General features: G+C 36.6%; 1 protein-coding gene across 1 annotated transcript; it reads right to left on the bottom strand.

The window, feature by feature from the left end:
- Window positions 1-524: 524 nt before the first annotated feature.
- Window positions 525-20335, bottom strand: scinlb (scinderin like b). The gene is made up of 17 exons (XM_082172169.1): window positions 20189-20335; window positions 18397-18582; window positions 14718-14872; window positions 14227-14388; window positions 13675-13824; window positions 13147-13236; window positions 12232-12364; window positions 11744-11832; window positions 10764-10979; window positions 9611-9744; window positions 9410-9500; window positions 7327-7497; window positions 7075-7249; window positions 6604-6719; window positions 6424-6501; window positions 5901-5961; window positions 525-1577 (listed from the first exon to the last, which is right to left on the bottom strand). The coding sequence occupies exons 2-17, from the start codon at window positions 18575-18577 to the stop codon at window positions 1417-1419; spliced, it is 2163 nt and encodes a 720-aa protein (XP_082028295.1). The 5' UTR covers window positions 18578-18582; window positions 20189-20335; the 3' UTR covers window positions 525-1416.
- Between the last annotated feature and the right edge of the window lie 334 nt (window positions 20336-20669).

Genomic DNA, 20669 nt, shown 5'->3' with positions numbered 1-20669 from the left:
GCAGTGGAGGGAGTGTGATGCTCTGGGCAATGATCTACTGGGAAACCCTGGATCCGGCCATTCATGTGGACGTTCATTTGACACGTGCCACTTACCTAAACATTGTTGCAGACCAGGTACACCCCTTCATGACAATGTTCCCTGGTGGAAGTGGTCTCTTTCAGCAGGATCATGCACACATTGTTCAGGAATGGTTTGAGGAACATGATAAAGAGTTCAAGGTGTTGCACTGGCATCCAAATTCCCTAGATCTCAATCCAATTGAGCATCTCTGGGATTTGCTGGACCAACAAGTTTGATCTACGGCAGCTCCACCTCGTAACCTACAGGACTTAAAGATCTGCTCCTAATGTCTTGGTGTCAGATACCACAGGACACCTTGTGGGTCGGCGCTGTTTTGGCAGCACAAGGAGGACCAAGAGCATCTTAGGCAGGTGGTCATAATGTTTTGGCTCATCAATGTATATTATGGTAATTAAAATGATGAATTTGTATGTCCATGTCATATGCAGTAGTATAGCAAATTAATCTTCTCAAAATTTATTAAAGTTGAACAACAAAGAACAAGCTGAAAATATATCAATGGCTTTTGTGTAAAAAACAATTCAAAGAATTTTGCCACACATTTTTATAACATGTTGACACGTTAGGAGGTCATACAGAACAGCAATGAGATCACATGACCAGCCAAATACTACTCACTTTATCTCAGTAACTCACCTATTACTGGACTGTTTTGCTCACAATGTGTCACCTAAAATAAATAGTCTAAAGACTTTCAACAAAAAATAACAAGGGTAAAATAGGGTAACTCTAATCCACTATTATGAGTGCTAATCGTTTTGGCGGGTTTCCTTCTTTTATGGCAGCTGGTTCTGGTTGAACATAGCTAAACATCCACTAAAACCATTTTACTAGACTAGGTTCAATAAAACTAGATCTGTAACTCTGAAATCTGACAGTCTTAAAGGTGCACTAGGTAATTTAAACTTTTTAAAGAAATGAACAGTACTTTTGTTAATGGTTCAAATGATCAGTGGTACTAAATAAGCTTTTTAATTTTACATGGATTGGGTTTCCTTATGAGAACAGACATATTGAGATCACATGACCAGCCAAATACTACTCACTTTATCTCAGTAACTCACCTATTACTGGACTGTTTTGCTCACAATTATGGCTGACTGTGATCAGAGCATTTCTACAATGGCATCTGTAACTAGAAACTAGTTACAGTCCAAGGCCACTGCTATGCTGGCTAACACAATGTAAACCAAACAAATTGCCAACTGCACCTTTAAGTGAGATGGGCATTTTAACACTCTTTAAATTTTGTAAAACATGGGAAAGTTGCAATTCATGGCACAGGAACAGGAAGTGCTTGTATTAAAAAAAAAGAGGGAAACGGTTCTGGATTTAAAAGGAAGATCGGATTCTCTCCAGAGGGTCAGTGTCCCACATTTTAGCGTCCCAAGCCTGGAACCAGCCCGTGAAGGTTGGGGGCTCGGCCCCCTGCTTTATGGTTGTGATGGGCAGCCCACGACGTCCAGAAGGATCAGTGTCCACATAATCCTTAGCTATAGACAGAGAACATCATTTTAGGCTCAAAACTTGTTTAACAGAACATGGAGTGCTGCAGGAATCATGTATTTTTTTAAGCCAACCCAGAAGTCAGCATCATCCTGGTTCCCTCCATTGACTTTTTTGATTATTGCAGAAAATAAGCTCTGTTATCAACAAAAGATTATTATTCTTAAAAGGTTTGTTCATTAAGGTAATCTTAACAAACAAACACTGTCATTTTCAAAATAAGTAAAAGCTTAAAAAATTATAACCTGGTTTCACAGACAAGGCTTAAGACTAGTCCCAGACTAAAATGCATGGTTGAGCTGTTTTAACTGAAAGCTACTTGCACTGACATATCTTAAAATATGTCAGTGCCATTGTTTTATCTCAAGATGCACATCAGTAATGTTTTTTCTAAGGAACGTTTATAAAAGATACTTAAATGTCCTAAATAAACTAAGGCCTAATCCTGGCTTAATCTAAGCCATGTCCAGAGGTGTCAAGTAACGAAGTACAAATACTTCGTTACATTACTTAAGTAGAAATTTTGGGTATCTATACTTTACTGGAGTAATTATTTTTCAGACGACTTTTTACTTCTACTCCTTACATTTTCACGCAATTATCTGTACTTTCTACTCCTTACATTTTAAAAATAGCCTCGTTACTCCTAGTTCATTTCGGCTTGTTTTCATTCCGTCTTGTCGTCGTAAAAAAAAAAAAAAATTGGCCAATTACACAAACGGTTAATAGATCTGAGTCCCGCCTCCTGAACACACATCGCTAAACTGATTGGCTTTGTGTTTTCTTTCTATCTTGTGAGAGGCTGTAGTCACATTTGGTTGTGCGAAGCGCCAAAACTTCTCCGAGACGAGTCCTTAGGAAACCTAGATGCGGTAAGCCAGAGCCATAGAGAGAGAGAGTTGCGACACTCTTTGATGTCGCCGCTATGGCTGTCACGTGGTTCATGTAAGCCCCAATAGTTCCAAAACGTACGCTGGCTGTCATGTTCTTCTATGGGACAGACAGCAGCGATTGCATTATTGAACGGTAAATATAAAATAAAACACACACCCAAGTACTTTTTCAGCTGTTATTGCATTATTGCATTTTGTTAATGTCAGTTTTGCATTTGGAGATAAGTTTTAAGCTATATTTTTGGAGGGAAAAGCTTAGTGTTCATGTTCGCATGGGTAGTAGCACTGGCTTTAGCGGCTCTAACTTAACTTTTCCATATCATTCATCTGATGATGGACGTCTCATGATATTTATTTTAGCACAACTGGGCTGTATTAGGCTATTGATTCCCGTGATTTTGCTTATAAATTTAGATTCAGCCATTAGCCTATACCTTCGTGATCACGCAAGAGGTCTGCCGTGGCGGTCCGTTCAGAATTCGCTTAGAAGCTAGCTCACTTCTTCTGATGAAAGTGGCCACCCCCCCCAGGACCACAACGTGAAACATGATCATGTTAAGACTAAGAATATTATTTTAAGATTAAGCCATACACATTATCAAAACTATAACAGATTAAAAACGAATTTAAGCATGGCTGATACAAATGAAGGTTTTCAAATAAAATATTTTTTATTAAACAATGACAGACAACAAAAATGTGTGCTTGTGTATGTGAACAAGAAAAACAAAAACTAGGGGCAGGTGATCCATGAAACAGACAGGACTGGTGATGGCCATAACAATCCTAAAGGTCCAGCATTGTTCTCACAAGCCGCTTCACACAAGACAATAATAACATAATGAAAAGTTAGTATATCCCAAAAAATTTAATTAAATAAAAGTTGCTATAAAGGTGGTAGCGATTCATTACCGAACTCTTAGCTGACGAAGTCGCGCTAGCTAACTAACGTTAGCTAGCAGGCAGTGCTTGAAAATTGGTTGAAACAACCAACATAAAATATAAATAATTACGCTGTGCATGTACACATGAAGACCAGTATAAGCATCGCAAAGGGCCTCTGATACAATATAGACAGTTGACAATTCAAAAGAGGTCGATATTTCGGCACCTTAACTCTGGAACAACTCGACGCGCAGCAATGTAAGTGAATGGTGTCCAACGCCCAAATGACAGTGTTTGGAACTATTCCGATCTTCATATCCCGGAAGTAGGCGGTTAAAAGCGCCGCCATTATTTACAACGGAGGTCTATGGGAGTGTCGCAACTCTCTCTCTCTATGACTCTGCGGTAAGCGAGGGAGAAATTAACAGTTCTGTGCTCAATACGGGGCAAATCGCGTCAAATATTGATTTGGGGACAGACGTTTTTACAATATAATGACAATCGTAACATAACACTAACATAATCGTTAGTGTGTGTGTGTGTGTGTGTGTGTGTGTGTGTGTGTGTGTGTGTGTGTGAGCGAGTGAGCGAGAGAGAGAGTGTTGTGTGTGTGTGTGTGTGTGTGTGTGTGTGTGTGTGTGTGTGAGAGAGAGAGAGAGAGAGAGAGAGAGAGAGAGAGAGAGAGAGAGAGAGAGAGAAACTCTACATTATAGGGTCAAAATATCCCCTCAAAGATGTCAATATTCGAAATCCTTGTCCTTTTTTTTTTCTTTCTTTTTTTTCAGAAAACAGCTTATAAATCAGACTTTTGTTTTTTGAAAATGTAAAAATGCAGACAGTTTTCTGTAATAGGTAAGGTTAGTCTATAGGGGGGTAGAATACACAGTTTGTTTGTACAGTATAAAAATCATTCTATGGAAAGTCCCCATAAAACATGAAAAAATAACATTGCTTGGTCTGTTGAAGGCTGGTCTTGTTGAAATGAGAGGCCTGTTGATCAAATCATCCCAGTCTCATCAGCTGGACTGAAAGAAGTTTCAGTGCTCTTAGGACACTGAAAACATGGCTCAGAGGTCACAAGTGACACGACAGTATTGCTGTGTGTCGTGTCCAACAGGACAAACTGGACAGTATTGATGTGAAACATATGCCAACAGTTCATTTCTGTTAAATGATTAGTTGACTTAGTTAAAAATGAAAATTCTGTCATCATTTACTCACTCTCGAGTTGTTTCAAACCAGTTTCTTTCTTCTGCTGAACACATAAGAAGATATTTTGAAGAATGTCGATAACCAGACAGTTGATGGTAGCCATTGACTTCCATAGTACTTTTTTTTTTTCCTACTATGGAAGTCATTGGGGTCCATCCACTGTCTGGTTATCGACATTCTTCAAAATATATTCTTTTGTGTTCATCAGAAGAAAGAAATTCATACAGGATTGAAACAGTTTGAGGGTGAGTAAATGATTTTCATTTTGGGTGAACTATATCCCTTTAATGAAAGATGCAGACATGTGTTTGGCTTCTTCAAAAAGCAAGGAACAAGACAGTATTGCACTATTGCATTGCACTATGAGCGGAGTAAAGTTAAGTCTCTGTTAAACTGCCACCATGTCTTTATTAGTTATTTGTAACATTACAGAATTAATTAATTTACGTATTGTTAAGGTCAATATAGACTAAAAACCTTAATACATTATCCTATTAGTTTCCTGATTCCTCCGCTTATTTAGCTTATTTATTTAGAAAATATATTTTCTATGGGCATATACGGCTGAAACAGGTAGCCTAGTGCATCATCCCAAATTTTTCAACATCAACATTTTAATATAATTATAGTCAAATATGGCCTTTAGAGAAATGTGTTTTTTTGAGGAGGGGGGTAGTGCACTATATAGGCCCCTGTGGCGCGGCCTAAGCTTTTGTCCTTAATGGCATTTTTTTCCTTACATTACTTTTACTTTTATACTTTAAGTAGTTTTGAAACCAGAACTTTTATACTTTTACTTGAGTAAAAAGCTTGAGTTGATACTTCAACTTCTACAGAAGTCTTTTTAAACCCTAGTATCTATACTTCTACTTGAGTAATGAATGTGAATACTTTTGACACCTCTGGCCATGTCTGTAAAACCAGGCCTATGAGTGGGGTATTACAGCTGTATTTTATGCAGTAGAAGAAAACGTGAAAATATGTTGAGCTTGTGTTCACCACAGACCTTATTTAAGATATTTTACCAAAATCCTATTTAAAAACAAAAAAACAAAAACTGATTGACTTCAGGACAATGGAACCAGAAGTTCAAACATGCTGACTTGTTTTGGGGTTTTGGACTCATTCCTGCAGCACTCTATTAACAGAACACACTGTTGAGTGGAACATGACTGGAATTCTGTGTTGAGCAATCAGCATCCAGGACCAAACATATATGGTTTATGATGGAGGATGATGTGAGTGATTCTGCTCTGGCAAAGACAGATAAACTAAAACTCAATGTTTTATGAAAAATGATTTAGTAAACCGTTCACTCACCTATTTTTGGTGACTCTGTTTTTTCGACCTCATTGGCTTCTTTACCAATCCAAAGAAAGATCTAGAAAGAGCAGCAGTTCTTTAACATTACAGGCGTTAACTACATATGAAGACTTCAAAGGCAAAAATCTCTAAGTCTGTCAGACATTTTTCTTGTAAATGAGCTTTTTTTCATTTTTATCAGTTTTTAATTTTACTCTTATCAGTGACATTCAGACATTTCAATAACTGACTAATAATCTTTTCAATGCCATTAAAGTGAAATTATTGAACCTAAAAATAGGAGCCTGACAAAAATGCTAATTAAAAAATATATATTTTTAACTCCCAACTATGGTCATTTCTTAGCAATTTCTACTTAAAATATTTTAGAGGCTGACAAAAATTATATTACAGAAATTTCATAACTTTTTAAGATGTTATTATTTTCTATGCCTTTTACATGTCTAGAAATCACACTTCCTCACAAAAATCCCTTAAAGGTATTAACCCCACAAAATCCCCTATATATGCGTTAACTCACCTGATCCCAGGTGTCAAGCAACATGACATCATCGGTAGCCAAGTCTGACTGATTAAAGTCTCCGGGAACTTCCTCAACCTGAGAGAAAGCACAAGACAATCCATCCATGACATCATCATCACATTCACAAACCGTAGCTTTCCTCCAGCCAGCATGTGTGGTTCTGTGACTCTCACTTACCACAAGCCGGCCCGTCTTATTGGAGCAGCCGAACAGGCGTGGTGGTTTGACCATGTTTCTTAGAGTTGGAGATGTCTGGTATTCCTTCTTCCCGCCCAGAGCCGACCAGAATCCAGCTGAAGAGAGACACATAAGAAAGGAGTTAAAGAGATAGTTCACCCAAACATTTTTATTCTGTCATCATTTACTCACCCTCAAGTTTTTGAATGAGTTTCTTTCTTCTGTTAAACAGTAGAAGATATTTTGAAGAATATGGGCAACCAAACAGGCCCAAGGCCTCATTGACTCCCATAGTATGGGGGAAAAAAAATCGACTTTTTGGTTACCAACATTCTTTAAAATATATTTTGTGTTCAGCAGAAGAAATAAACTCATACAGGTTCGAAAAAACATGAGGGTGAGTAAATTATGACAAAATTTTCATTTTTGGATGAACTATCCCTTTAAGTGAAATCAACATGGCGGACTCACCTGGCTCTTTACCCTCGGCCACATCAGTGGATTTTTTCTCCAGCACACTCACGACATACTTAGCGGCGACCATTTCTTCCTCGCTGGCACCTGCTCCTTTCCACACAAACACACAGTCTGGCGTTTTCAGCACAAACACGTCATTGGTGTTTAATTTGGATGCAGATGGTTCAACCTATAATGGAAGATAAATGCAGTGGTTAATGAGGAGCATCATACAATATGTATGACAGTGTCCAGACTGTGACTGACCTCTACGGCGCGTGTGGCTCTAGAAGAGCTCTGTCGGATGTGGAAGAGGCGTGTGCTGCCTGCTTTGGTCTGGCCGTCCTTGCGGGACGTGCCTCCACTGTGGATGATCATAGGTTTGCCTTTGAACAGACTCATCAGGTGAGGGGGTTCCTGACCCTGTGTCACTCGCACCTGAGCAATGTATTCAGATGGATAAAATCATTTTAGCATCTTTTTAATGATGGTACATGAGACTACAACTGATAAAAGTCACGACACACAAGGGTATTGTGGGATTACAAATTTGAGAATCTGTTTAAGATCTGCTGATCCTACATCCTTACACAACATCACATGGAAAACTAAGGGGAAGTACATTGTATTTAGAATTTAAGGTAAAGATGATGACATCAGTTCACTTTATTAGCCATTTGCAGTGTAAAACAGCTCAAACATCAGATGAATGATTCGGTTAAGCAAAGATTTTAGCAAGAGGTTCCTGCCTGTCTTGTTCTCTTTATTGTAAGTCAAATGAGTCAGATTACCGAGACTCTCACATTTTGTCTTTAAACGCTCTTGGAGGCCCTGTCCCATCCTTTGAATAGTTATGTTGATTGGATAAGGACTGGTGACACACTAGAGTCTGGGCCGGGTTCCTATACCTGGATACTTCATTTGCATGCTTCGTTTAAGGTCGTCTCCCAGGTGCTTTATCTCCATTTCTAAGCACTGCCGACTAAAATCTATTTAAAATACGATGTATCATTGCCTTAGACTTGATGACTGCAGCAACCAACAGCTCGTCGATAAAGAATCCTGCTGAAGATCCAACCGAGTCTCCTGGTCTTTGCTTCTGAGTTTCCAACACCATTATATTTAATGACTCTTCTGATCAAGATCGCACCCTGGTGGTTACCATCAAAAATACAGCAAATAATTCCATGTTGGATGCTATAGACCTCATTCACAGCAGCGCCATCTTTGATTGGGAATGAAAGCGAGGCTGTAAGGGATAGACTACACTACCGTTCAAAAGTTTTAGATCCAAATGATTTTTTAATGTTTTTAAAAGAAGTCTCTTCTGTTCACCAAGGCTGCATTCATTCGATCCGAAAACAATTCAAAACAAAAACATATAGCAAAAACAATAATATTGTGAAATATTTGTACAATTTAAAATAACTATTTTCAATATTTGAATATATTTTAAAATGTAATTTATTCCTGTGTTCAAAGCTGAATTTTCAGCATCATTACTTCGGTCTTCAGTGTCACATGATCATTCAGAAATAATTCTAATATGAGGATTTGCTGCTCAAGAAACATGTACTGTAATGTACTGTAATTTTTTTCAGGATTCTTTGATGAATAGAAATACAAAAATACAAAATACAAAAAAAAAAAAACAGCATTTATCTGAAAAAGGAAGCTTCTGTAACATTATACACTGCCGTCCTAAAGTTTAGGATCAGTTAAAAAAAAATAAAGGATGCCTTAAATTGATTAAATGTGACATTAAAGGCATTTAGAATAAACAGGTAAATGCTGTTCTTTTGAACTTTCTATTCATCAAAGAATCCCAAAAAAATTAAAATTGTACACAACTGTTTTCAACATTGATAATAAAAATAAATATTTCTTCAGCAGAAAAATCAGCATTAGGAATGATTTCTAAAGGATCGTGTGACACTGAGGACTGGAGTAATGATGCTGAAAATTCAGCTCTGCCATCACAGGAATAAATTACATTTTAATATATATAAAAAACAGAAAACAGTTATTTCAAACTCTAATGATATTTTACAATATAACATTTTTGTATTGTATTTTTGATCACATACAAGTAAATTAATCCTTTGTGAGCAAAAGAGACTTTCTTGAAAAACATCTAACCAACCCCTTTTAAACGAGAGTGTGGATACTCAAGTAGGCATGAATCTGATTGTATGGTTCTCTCTTATGTGGACTGCAGTGGAGACTATAATGCTGATCTAACTATGTTAGCCAAAACCACTACTGTATCAGTGATAATAAGAATTGTTAGGGCATAATGTATTGGAACTCTTCACAATGCTGTTCTCTTCCACGAATGGATTATTCCCACCTGAACGGGAGCTCCTCCCATGGAGTCGTCCAGCTGGACAGTAAGGAAGGCAGAAGCTGCCAGCTCATCCTGAGTGCACTTCAGTCCCTGCCTGCAGCACAACGACACACACACACACACAATATGATGACACTTTGTTCATATGTCACAAACTATATAGATATTATGACACAAAACACTTTAAAGGTGTTATGGACTGACCAGGTGTAGATGATATGCTGCTCTCTGCTTCCCTGTTTGTAACTGTAGAGGATCAGGTAACAGTCTCCTCCAAAGAACTGACCGTAGGTAGAGGGTTCCACCGGGACACGGGCCCCTCCTTCCACACGCCAGATCTGATTCAGGCAAACATGAGTGATTAAAGAACATTGCCTTGAACTTGATCTCCCCTTTATACATATAAGCAGCAACATTAAAACTCAAATGAAAGTCAAAACTTGTTTTTTGGTGACTAGCAAGGAACTTCAATATATAATATGGTTTAAATTGTATTATAATAAGGATTTTATCCTCACTGATGTAAGTGATGTGGAAAAGACAAAAAATTATAAGGGAAATAAATTCCAGTCTAATCTCATCTTTTTTTCTTTTCTTTTTTTTCTTATTCATATAAGAAAAAAATATATGCATTTAAAATTGTATAAATGAAAATACATATAATGGCTTGTAAGAAAAAAATATGGTTAGTAGATGTTTTAATAATTTATAACAAAATGTAATCGGCCTGTGTAGCAAAAAGTTAATTTGATTCTATATCAAATTAACAGCTTACAAAGATCTTTGGGGGCCACTTTATTATTATTATAATTTTTTTAATTTGAATTTGAATTAGAATTTGTTCAAAGGTAAGCCTATAGATCTAAACTTATAGCAGGCCTTAAACATATTGATCAACATTATTTAGACTATCATTCAAAAGATTGGGGTCGGTAAGATGTTTTCTATTATGCCTGACCAAGACTTTATTTGCATTTGATCAAAAACACAGTAAAACAGTAATATTGTGAAATATTAATATAATTTAAAAGAACTGTTTTCTATTTAAATATATTTTAAAATGTAATTTTTTCCTGTGATAAAAGCTGAATTTTCAGCATCATTACAGTCTTCAGTGTCACATGATCCTTCAGAGATCATACTTATAATTCTATGGAACCTGTGATACACTTTTTTTTTTTTTTATGGAAATCTTTTCTAACTTTATAAATATATCTTTACTGTCACTTTTTAGCAATGTAATGCATCCTTGCTGAATAAAAGTATATACAATTTTTTTTTTACTTTTTTAACTTTAACGACCCCAAACATTTAAACAGTCTGTGTGAGAGAGTTTGATGACCAAAATGAAACTGACCTGGACTTTTCCAGAACCATCATCGACCATGTTGTGCTGGGCTGCCATGGCCTTGTTGCTATGGAGGCTGGAGGCATCGAAAGGAATCTGCTCCACATGGGCTATTTTGCCAATGGTGTAGGCCTTGGTAGGGCCAGTGGTTTGGTCCTTGTCCTTCCAGTTAGAGAAGAACTGCTTGAACAGGGTGGTCTCGCCCCCTGCAGGAAGCACTTGGATCTACAGCAGCAAGCATTGAAAGTACAGTATCAGTAATCCAAACATTAGCTCTTTAAATATACAGTACTAATGTAGTAAACATATCTTCAATCATATTTTATGTAAGATGTTATATGAAATCAGCAAACATATAAACCTTTGCGTATTCAGACATGTATTATTGTATAATCATATACATTGTTTCGAAACCAGTAAATGTGTCAATATTATAAGTGTTGGTAACACTTTACAATTACTGTAGGTTTCATTTGTTAATACTAGTTAACAACATTAGTTAACATGAGTGATACTTGTACAGTGTTTATAAATGTTAGTTAATGTTAAGTTCAACATTTACTAATAAATTTTTTATGATTGAAATTTGTATCTGTTAACATTAGTTACTGCATCGTGAACTAACATGAACGTGAACACTTAAAAATAATATATAAAAAGTACACTCAACTTGGATGTTTAAGTCATTTCAACCTAAATTACATTCAACTGACTTAAAAAATAAGTTCAATCCCGTATAACGTATAAAAAAAAGTTGAAAATTGTTTAACTTATTTTGATGAGTTAAAGAAATGTAAAAACATGTTGTCATAACTTATTGATCGTATAATATTTTACAGTTTGACTATCAAAAGTTAATAAATGCTGTAAAAAATATTTCTCATTGTTAGTCAATGCAACTAATGTTAACAAATGAGACCTTACAGTAAAGTGTAACCAGTGTGTGTGTGTGTGTGTGTGTTTGTTTAAAATGCTCATTATGTATGTACCTGTGTTTTATTAGAGTAGTTCTTCTCTTTAATGAACTGCTCTGCTGATTTCATAGCCGCTTTGCGTTCAGATGTGTTTGCATTCGGTCCTGTCGGGAAAAGGAAGAACGAGTCATACGCTGAATGAAGCTCTGTTATCTTTATGAAAAATACGTGGCACATGTAAACAAAGGGCTCCTGGTGATCAGCAATGCATGCCAGCGTGGGGAAAACACACAAAGATGATATCAGTGTGACATATCTATAATAATACATATATAACAATGTTGTATAACATTAATTAATAGCCTGCATGGTCAGATGACATCAGATGAAAAGGAAAGTTGTTTCAGAGGCGGCTCAAGTTATTTCATTTGAATGAATTTGTTTTCTTTGGAATAATGTGCACCGATGAATGATGAACAACAAGACTAGGAATGCATATTAGAAAAGAAAAGAGGATCGAGTTGATTTTCAAGTTGTGCACTCATGCACACTGAGAGACACACCTTTCCAGACAAACACATTCTTATCAACTCCATTGTCCAGGATGTAGCACTCTTCGGGGGAGAGCATCTCCTGCTTGAACGGGCTGCTCTGGGCCACGACAGATGTTTTCATGGAGCCAGAGGCATCTGAGATCTACAATCACAATAGCAAACCACACGAACTGAGAAGAGATAAATAAAGGTGTTGAACGCTTAAAAAACACAGCTAACGAGAAACACAACGTTTTGTCCTCGTGTGAATGCTGTCGGAAGCATTTTAGGCTTTACAGCTGTCAGCCGTGTGAATGTAAAAACGGTCCACATAAATAATTAAGAACTAAATACGTACCAATGAGCTAAAATATGAGTAGAGATAAGAGTCTTATAGTCTTATACTACACCCTAAAAGTATGTACTCTTTTTGTGAAGAAAAAGTACATGCTTTTGAGTGTGTGGCAGAAGAGTAGGCAAGCTTTGGCACTTATTTACATGCATCCTGTCACCTGTCAATCATCTCGTCATATTTAACATATTCCACGTTTCATTTCATTTCATTTCCTACTGTACTGGAGAGAAATGTAGTAGCACGTTGATCTGCCTGTTGTGGGTCTGTGTTAAAATAACGATGCATTTTAAAAGTTAATGACCAAACCTATCTTTATAAAAGTTCACAATGTTGTTCCAGATGAAATATAATGTGGATAACATTGAATAAATACTGATACTGATACATACTGATTATTAATCACTCAAACCCCTTTAGCTAAACTTCTCTACTCTACTTGTAGGGTACAACAACACTTCTTTAACACTTTTTAATTGTGTTTGCAGTCCTCATCATATCCTCGTCCAACACACAATGGGTTAATTCACTAATTCTAATTCTAATACTATTAAGCATGGATAGTATGCAAATTTGGACACAGCATTTATTACCATGTACAATGCTCCCTTCTTCTTGTTGGAGGTTTCCACTTCCTCGTCGTCTGGAGTTGCAGGGGCGATGCTGGTTTTGGGCCCAAGAGCCTGCGGGAGGAAATACAGGATTAAAGCTCATATGAACACAGTGGGGCTTTATTTCTAACACTTATCTGATGCCAAGCGGACCCTATTCATCCTGTGCTGAATGACCAGACAGCAGACTGAATATTTGGACACTTCTTCATTAAACACACGATGGATGCATTCTCATTAGCAAAATACACAAGCCAGAGCCAGAACACAAACAACCAAGCCATAGTGCCAAGTTTTACATCAGGCCTGGCTGATGGTGCCCATAATATAATATGTGGTCATTCAGCATCCATGGAAATGTAACAATGCATGAACTTAACCACCAGCAAACACAAACAAATCAAATGAAAATTATTTTGAAGTGGATTTCTACCCATACTGTGGAGTAATTCAGATGGTGGTGGTGAGGAAATTTTTACAGGAAAAGTTGAGTTGAAATCTTTCACTCACTTGAGTCAGAGCCTCTGGTTCAGCCCCGTCCTCCACCATGACCAGCTTGGCCCTGCCGTTCCTCTCATTGTCCCGGATATCGATGGCCAACTGGGAGGCCTTCAGACGCTCAAAACGATTGCAGTCACTCCCACACCACTGATAAATATCCTAGCAAAAAATGAGAGAAGTGTCTTAAAAATACCTCAAATCAACACTACCGTTCAAATGTTTGGGACTGAAGACTGGAGTGATGGTTCTGAAAATACAGCTTTGCATCACAGAAATAAAATTACATTTAAAAAAAATCCAAAGTGTAAACAGGTATTTTCAATTGTAAAATATTTCACCTGGGTGAGCATAATAAATTTTTTTTACAAAAACATAAAAGAGCACCATCAGAGCAATACACAATTTGATAACAAAATGGAGTGACTGCGAGCCAGTAATAATAGTAATAGTTTTAATTAGTGATAGTGAAAAGATAGAGATAGTTTTCTATTGGCAGCTCTAATTGTTAGGGGAAAGTATCTAAATAAAATGAGTGGTCCGGTCAGGTTCAGATATCCATACCTTCCCCAGGTCTACAATAAAGCAGTCTCCTTTGTTGAAGCTTTTCCAGGACATCTCCACCTCAGTGGCTCTGATGGCCCTCCTGCCCTTGATGTGCAGCAGACGCTTCACATCCACATCATTGGTCAACACGTGATGGAAGCCGGACGCAACCCCACCTTGCTGAGGAGTCGAGAAAGACAGTTCACTCATACACTCATACTAGTGGGATAATTGCCAAAACACAAGCAAAGAACTAAATGCAAACCACTCAGCAGAGTGCTTCTCAAAGAGCCAAGCAAACTTACTGAGCTCAACAAATTGCTGAATATAATGGAAAGAATGTGGCATGACTAAACAGTAATGGATGTTTTAGAGCCATAATTGACTCAACCCTGGTGCTTCAACAAAGCAAAGCCAGCAGGAAGTCTACTTTTGCATTCTCACTGCAAGTTAATGATGAACTCTGCTTCCGAGAAGAGCCATTTTCATTAATACAAAGCTGAGTTTACCTTATACTTGATGCCAGACTTGAAGTAGCCCAGGAAGGTGAGCGACTCGTTGTTTTGGACCTCGCGGAACTGAACGGGACCACCTCCGAGAAAGTCATCCAGCTGTGTGGAAAAGATAGCCGCAGCTCCACTTTCATCTTGAGAACACTCATTCCCTGAAAGAGATGGAAATCATCACAGGAGAATTAGTGGAAGAGTTGTTAGTGCTTATTAATATAATCAAAAATACATTCAAATGCTATTCACACATCCAATGACGTGAATACAATTTCTGTATTGAAATTCATTTTGATATTATTTGGGGGCAAATAAATCAAAAACATTATAGGGTGATACAACTGTGCTGATGTCATAATGAAGAGAAAATCCTCAATAAGAGAATGAAAGTTTTGAAAAGAAATACTTATAAAGTATTTTTGCAAAATACAGTATATTATTCTAATTTTAATCTATTATTATTTATCAGAAAAACACAGTTTAAAACACTTTTGGTGCGACCAACAAACATGCAGAAAGGAAATAAGCATAAAACAGGAAATGGCATCATAGAGAGGAGAGGACTCCTGAAGATCCTCATGTGTTGTTTTATTATTTTGAATTATATTTTTTATGTTCTTTTTAATTTTAGTTTTAGTAATTTTGTTATGTGCTTTTGTTATTTTTAGTTTTTTATTTCCAGTTTTTTACACTCATAGTTTAAAATTTCTATTTGGTTTTATTTTTCTGTTTTATTTTTATTTTTAAACTTGTTTAGTAGACTTAAATTTACTTTTTTACATTTTATTCTATTGCAGTTAGCTCCCATGGTAACATTTCTCATTTTCATTTAAGTTTTTCATTAGATATTTATATTTTATTTTAATTCATCTTTATTTTAAGATTAATAATAATAACCCTGGTGTGTCAATAAGTCTTAAAATATTGAATAATTTGGAACCTTTTTGACATGTCAAGGTTAGTTCAGGTTGTAAAATATCATGTGGTGCAACTCTCAAAAAAACGAATGATATTTATGAATTATTAATTCATGATATTAAAAAAATTATTATAAATTTTTGACATTTATACATAGATTATTTTTGACATTTATTAGGTCATTAAATCATTAAATTAAGTTTTAAACTTAATTTCTTCTGAACTTCTTTATCAAAAATATTATGATTCAACTCTGACCCAAAAGCAGCAAAAGACAGTCAAAACATGTTTCTAGGCCTTATTGGACGATTCTGTCGGTAAAAAAAAAAGGTCCTAAAACTTACAGGAACACTATAACTGCTCACTTACCAAGCAGCTCTAGCAATGTATCTGTTTTTGCTAAAATAAGAACCAAATGAAAACCCCAAAGAGGCCACATGGTGCACATTATGAGTTTTTCCACTCTGTGTCCTCGAATAAACCTTTTCTTCTCGCACTAGATCCAGTCAAATGTCTGAGAACTACCATGGTTTGGAGCATGCCTTTGAGCACAACGAGAGTGTTTTTTCAAACCACTTCTTTTCAGTTTAAACCACTGGGCGAGACAAAAACAGTTCCTCACTGATCAGTCTCTGGAATTGAACAGTGTACCACATGAACCTAAGTGGGCTGAGCGCCAAATGTCAGACAAACAATTGAAGGCACGTTGTAATCTGTGGAGGAGACTAAACCTCAAAGTGACTACCCATCTAAGATATGACATCTGTACTTGTACAAATTTCTCCTCAGGGGTAGGAGGAATTGTCTAATGGGGAAAGCTCATGAGTCAGCATACTGCCAATGGGTTTCCATTTATAAGAACAATCTGAGCAGTTATTAGCAATTATTATACTTAAAGGCAGGGTAGGTGATTTGTTCCAAAAAAATGTTTTGTTGTGCTGGTTGAAAGTCTCTTCACATCCTGATTGCAATCACTCAGTTAAGTGGTCTAAATTATATTATATGTATATCGTTTCAATAGTAACACTAAGCCAAAGCAGAATCAACTTACGAGTGTTTTAGTGCTCCACTAAAAGTGTTTTTGAACAAACATTTTAGTAAATGATTTAATGACTCATTCATGAAGACAGTCATTGGGTCTCATTCACTCATACGTACGCACAAACATTTTCACAAACAAATCACAATTCACCAAAAACGTTTATATTAAATTTATTCAAAATGTACGAAAAAAATTAGAAAATGAAACCACATGAACGCAAAAAGCACTTGTTCTGTGACCTTATAATCATGTTTAGAAGTTATATCTCAGCTTAAACCAATTATATTATATGATATATTATTAATAAATAATAAAATTTAATTTAATCTTAAATATATTTCATCATACTGTATACAGTGGAACATTAAGGAAAGCTGCGTTATAGCTTCAGCTGCAAGGTTTCTCTGAATAAAGCAGATTTGCGTGTATGTACAGCTGGCTAATGAGAGGTCTGTAATCTAGGTCAGGATAAAAGTGTTTATTGTGTTTGAACTGGTTTTGAGAATGATACTGGTTTTGAGACTTGGCATTGCTCGAGGATCTGGAGGGAGCGCGTCTGAAGAGAGCGCCATTTGTTTGAGAGTGTGATGAAAGGCTGTAAAGGAAAGGTTGGGCGAAAGGTATAAAGCCCTTATGTGGAGATGTTTGAGCATGTTTTAAGCAAATGAGTAACCTCGTGCATTTCGAATACTCCGAATTCATTGGCGCCCGATAGCCTCGCGACATATAGCGATGTTGCGCTTCGGGGGCGACCCGAGTTCGAATCACGGCTCGTGGACCTCTACCGATCCCGTCCCCTTTCTCTCCCACCTTGCTTCCTGTCCACTCTATATACTATCCTATCACAATAAAAAGTTAAAAATACTAATATTATATATATTAACATTAGAATAAGATTAGGAACAAATTCATGTGCGTACGAATGTGTTGTGAACTAGGCAGAAATGATTTGTGAGAAGTTCTCCTGTGGGTACAAATACAAAATATTCCATGCAATTATTTATTAATGAAACCCATAGTTTCATTCCTGAATGAATCGGTGTTTTTAAGTTAACTGGTTGAATGAATGATTCAATGACTCATTCATAAAGACAGTCACTTGGTTCGTTTCTGCATGAATCAGTGTCGTTGAAACGACTGAATGAATGATTCAATGACTCATTAATAAAGACATTAACTTGCCGCCATCTGCCGTAAATGTACTGTCACATTAGCGTGGAAAAAGGACAAATTAGAAATGCATGAAGCTTAAACAGAAGGCACTTTCAAAATAAGTGACCTTCTATTGGTCAAAGCCACAAATTCAGGTAACCAATTTGAATCCGTGGCGAAATCTGTGAAATCACATTAAAAATTCCTAATCGCATCTCTGTTTCATTCCTGTTGGAATGCCTGGATTATTGTCTCAAATATTCGCCAAGCAATGGTAAATGCATGTCACTGACAGAAATGATAAACAGCTTTTCTTTGGACCCGTTACACAACATACATTTCATTTCTAAAGAGCTAAACAAAGCAAACCAACACCCTCTTCAAAAATAAATTGAGACTGCAACTAAAAAGATGACAGACAAGCCACATCCTTCCTCATTTAAATCACCATGTGTGAGAATATATATTTTGAATATATTGGTAAAATGCATCAGCAACATTTGGCTCTGAGAAAATCCTGTTCCATGAACCAATGATACTTCTAACTCGAACGCTAGGTGTGTCACTTACCCATCCACATGTGTATATAGTAGGAGGGGGCGGTGGTGGTATACAGCAGGATGTAGGCGTCACCAGTATAGAAGTTGCCATGGAGATTCTTTGGCACTGGCTTCAGGTCCATGTTCTCAATGCGCCATACCTGCAGACCAGGAGCCTTTCCTGCAGTCTCAAACTCCTTATGGGACACCATAGTGACTGGACAGGAAGCAAAAAATAAAAGGTTTGGGTCTATTTTCAGAGCTTTACATCATACTGGGAAAATGAGAAACATCTAGTTTCACAAAGGAGAGGAGAAGTAGACTTTAGAGAAATAAGAAGTATCTGTTCCCACGAGAAAGCCCTGGTTAGTGCCTCAGAACTATGTGAGGTCAGAATATTCTTACATCTCTGATTCTGGAATCACCTCCCATAAAGCATGCAATCTGGCAAAGCATGGCGACTTTGTCTGCCTGCACAATTTACTAACATGCAAAAAATCTAATGCAAATGCAATAAACCATACATCACGGCTCTGTGTCTGTGTGACGGGGTTTAGATAAGACCTTTGAAAAGAGGACCTTAGTCATAGTGTGGTTGACTACCTCAAACAGCTGATAAGGAAGAGAAGCACATGATCAAGATGATAAACTTGACTTGGGTGCCAAGGAGGGAGGGAGTCAACATCCCTCAGCCAAACCAATCTAAACATTTAACAAGGTGTTTTGTATAATGGTGTAATCTGAATTCTTCAGTCAGATTGATTGCAAGTGGTTTTCATGCTAGGCTATGAAATAAAACCCTCTATGCTAATGCAGCTCATTTACTGCTACCGCTAATGGGTTTTCTTTTGTCTCCATTTGAAAAAGTACACATTTAGGACATGATGTTGAAGCACAAAAACCACAATACATGCAAATGTATGCGTTTACATATTCTCAATCTCTGCGGCTGATGTAAATGGTTCTCTCAGCAACTTTAATAGACCTTCTCCTTTCATTATTAGTTTGACCTGTTTTAATTATCAAATAAAAAAAAATAAAAAATCTTATTCTCACCAAGACTGCATAATTGATCAAAAATACAGAAAAACATTAATATTGGGAAATATTATTACAATTTAAACTAACAGTTTTCTATTTTAAAATGTAATTTATTCATGTGATGACAAAGCTGAATTTTCAGCATCATTACTCCATTCTCACATGAATGGTGTCATTACTCCGTGTCACATGATCATTCAGAAATCACACAAATACGATGATTTGATGCTCAAGAAATATTTCTGATTATTATCAATGTTGAAACAGTTGCTTAATATTGTTGTGGAAACTGTGATACTTTTTTTCTGGATTCTTTGATTAATAGAAAATAATTATGCATATTATTTATGCAGTTTTATATTTATATGATTATTTTGTAACATTATAAATGCATTTACTGAAGTGTAGCAGAACACGCATTTTAGATATTACAATGCAATATCATGTAGACGTCATAACTTCAAATCCTGCAACTCTGCTGTACTTTACTGTATTAAAACAAAGCATGTCACTTTTCACAGAAAAGAATCACTGTGCACTTTAACCAGCAACTACAGAAAACTGGACTTTGTCTCATAAAGGAATCGTGACGTGCATTAAACCGCGTTCACATCTGGATAACATATTTCTCAAACTCCGAGTTACTAAGTGAATATGCACACAGTAACATTTATGTATAATCAGCTGCATTGCTTGAGGTGGAGGAAATCACTCATTCATTTAGTCTTTATTATGCAGAAAGAGAGATATGACGTAAAAACAGAATAATGAAAACAACTTACGGGATTTGTGGCAGTCGCAGAAAGCTGTCAGTGCTCGAGAAAAGGCGATGTGTTGGTAGACAAAGTGTAGAATTTCTTTTTCCGAATCCGCGATTTAACTGGAGGGAGTGTCTGTGTGTAACAGGGGCGTGTTTGAATACACGGGCAGTCTTCCAACACAAGTGTCTTCAAACCTCATGTTAGGTGACTTGCAGACAACATGTTTCGGCATTAGACTCTCGTGAATGAGCATGTAAAAAAGAATAATGCGTCTTTACAAGGTAACAAGCTCGCTAGGTTTTGACAAAGCTTACAAGCTCATTTTGCGTCTTTCAACATGTGATTCTGAAAACGTTTGTTTTGTGAAGATATATGACAAACAGTGTAACTGTAGTCTTTATAGTATTTTTCAACACTGACATTTACTAAACCAACTGTCAGTGTTTTTCCCCCCCATTTGCCACAAATTGTACCATTTTAGGTCAGGTAGGCCTATATTATT

This window comes from Leuciscus leuciscus (genome assembly GCF_965113295.1).
Source record: "Leuciscus leuciscus genome assembly, chromosome: 6".
NCBI classification, from domain to species: domain Eukaryota; kingdom Metazoa; phylum Chordata; class Actinopteri; order Cypriniformes; family Leuciscidae; genus Leuciscus; species Leuciscus leuciscus.
This window is presented reverse-complemented; position numbering and strand designations above follow the sequence as displayed.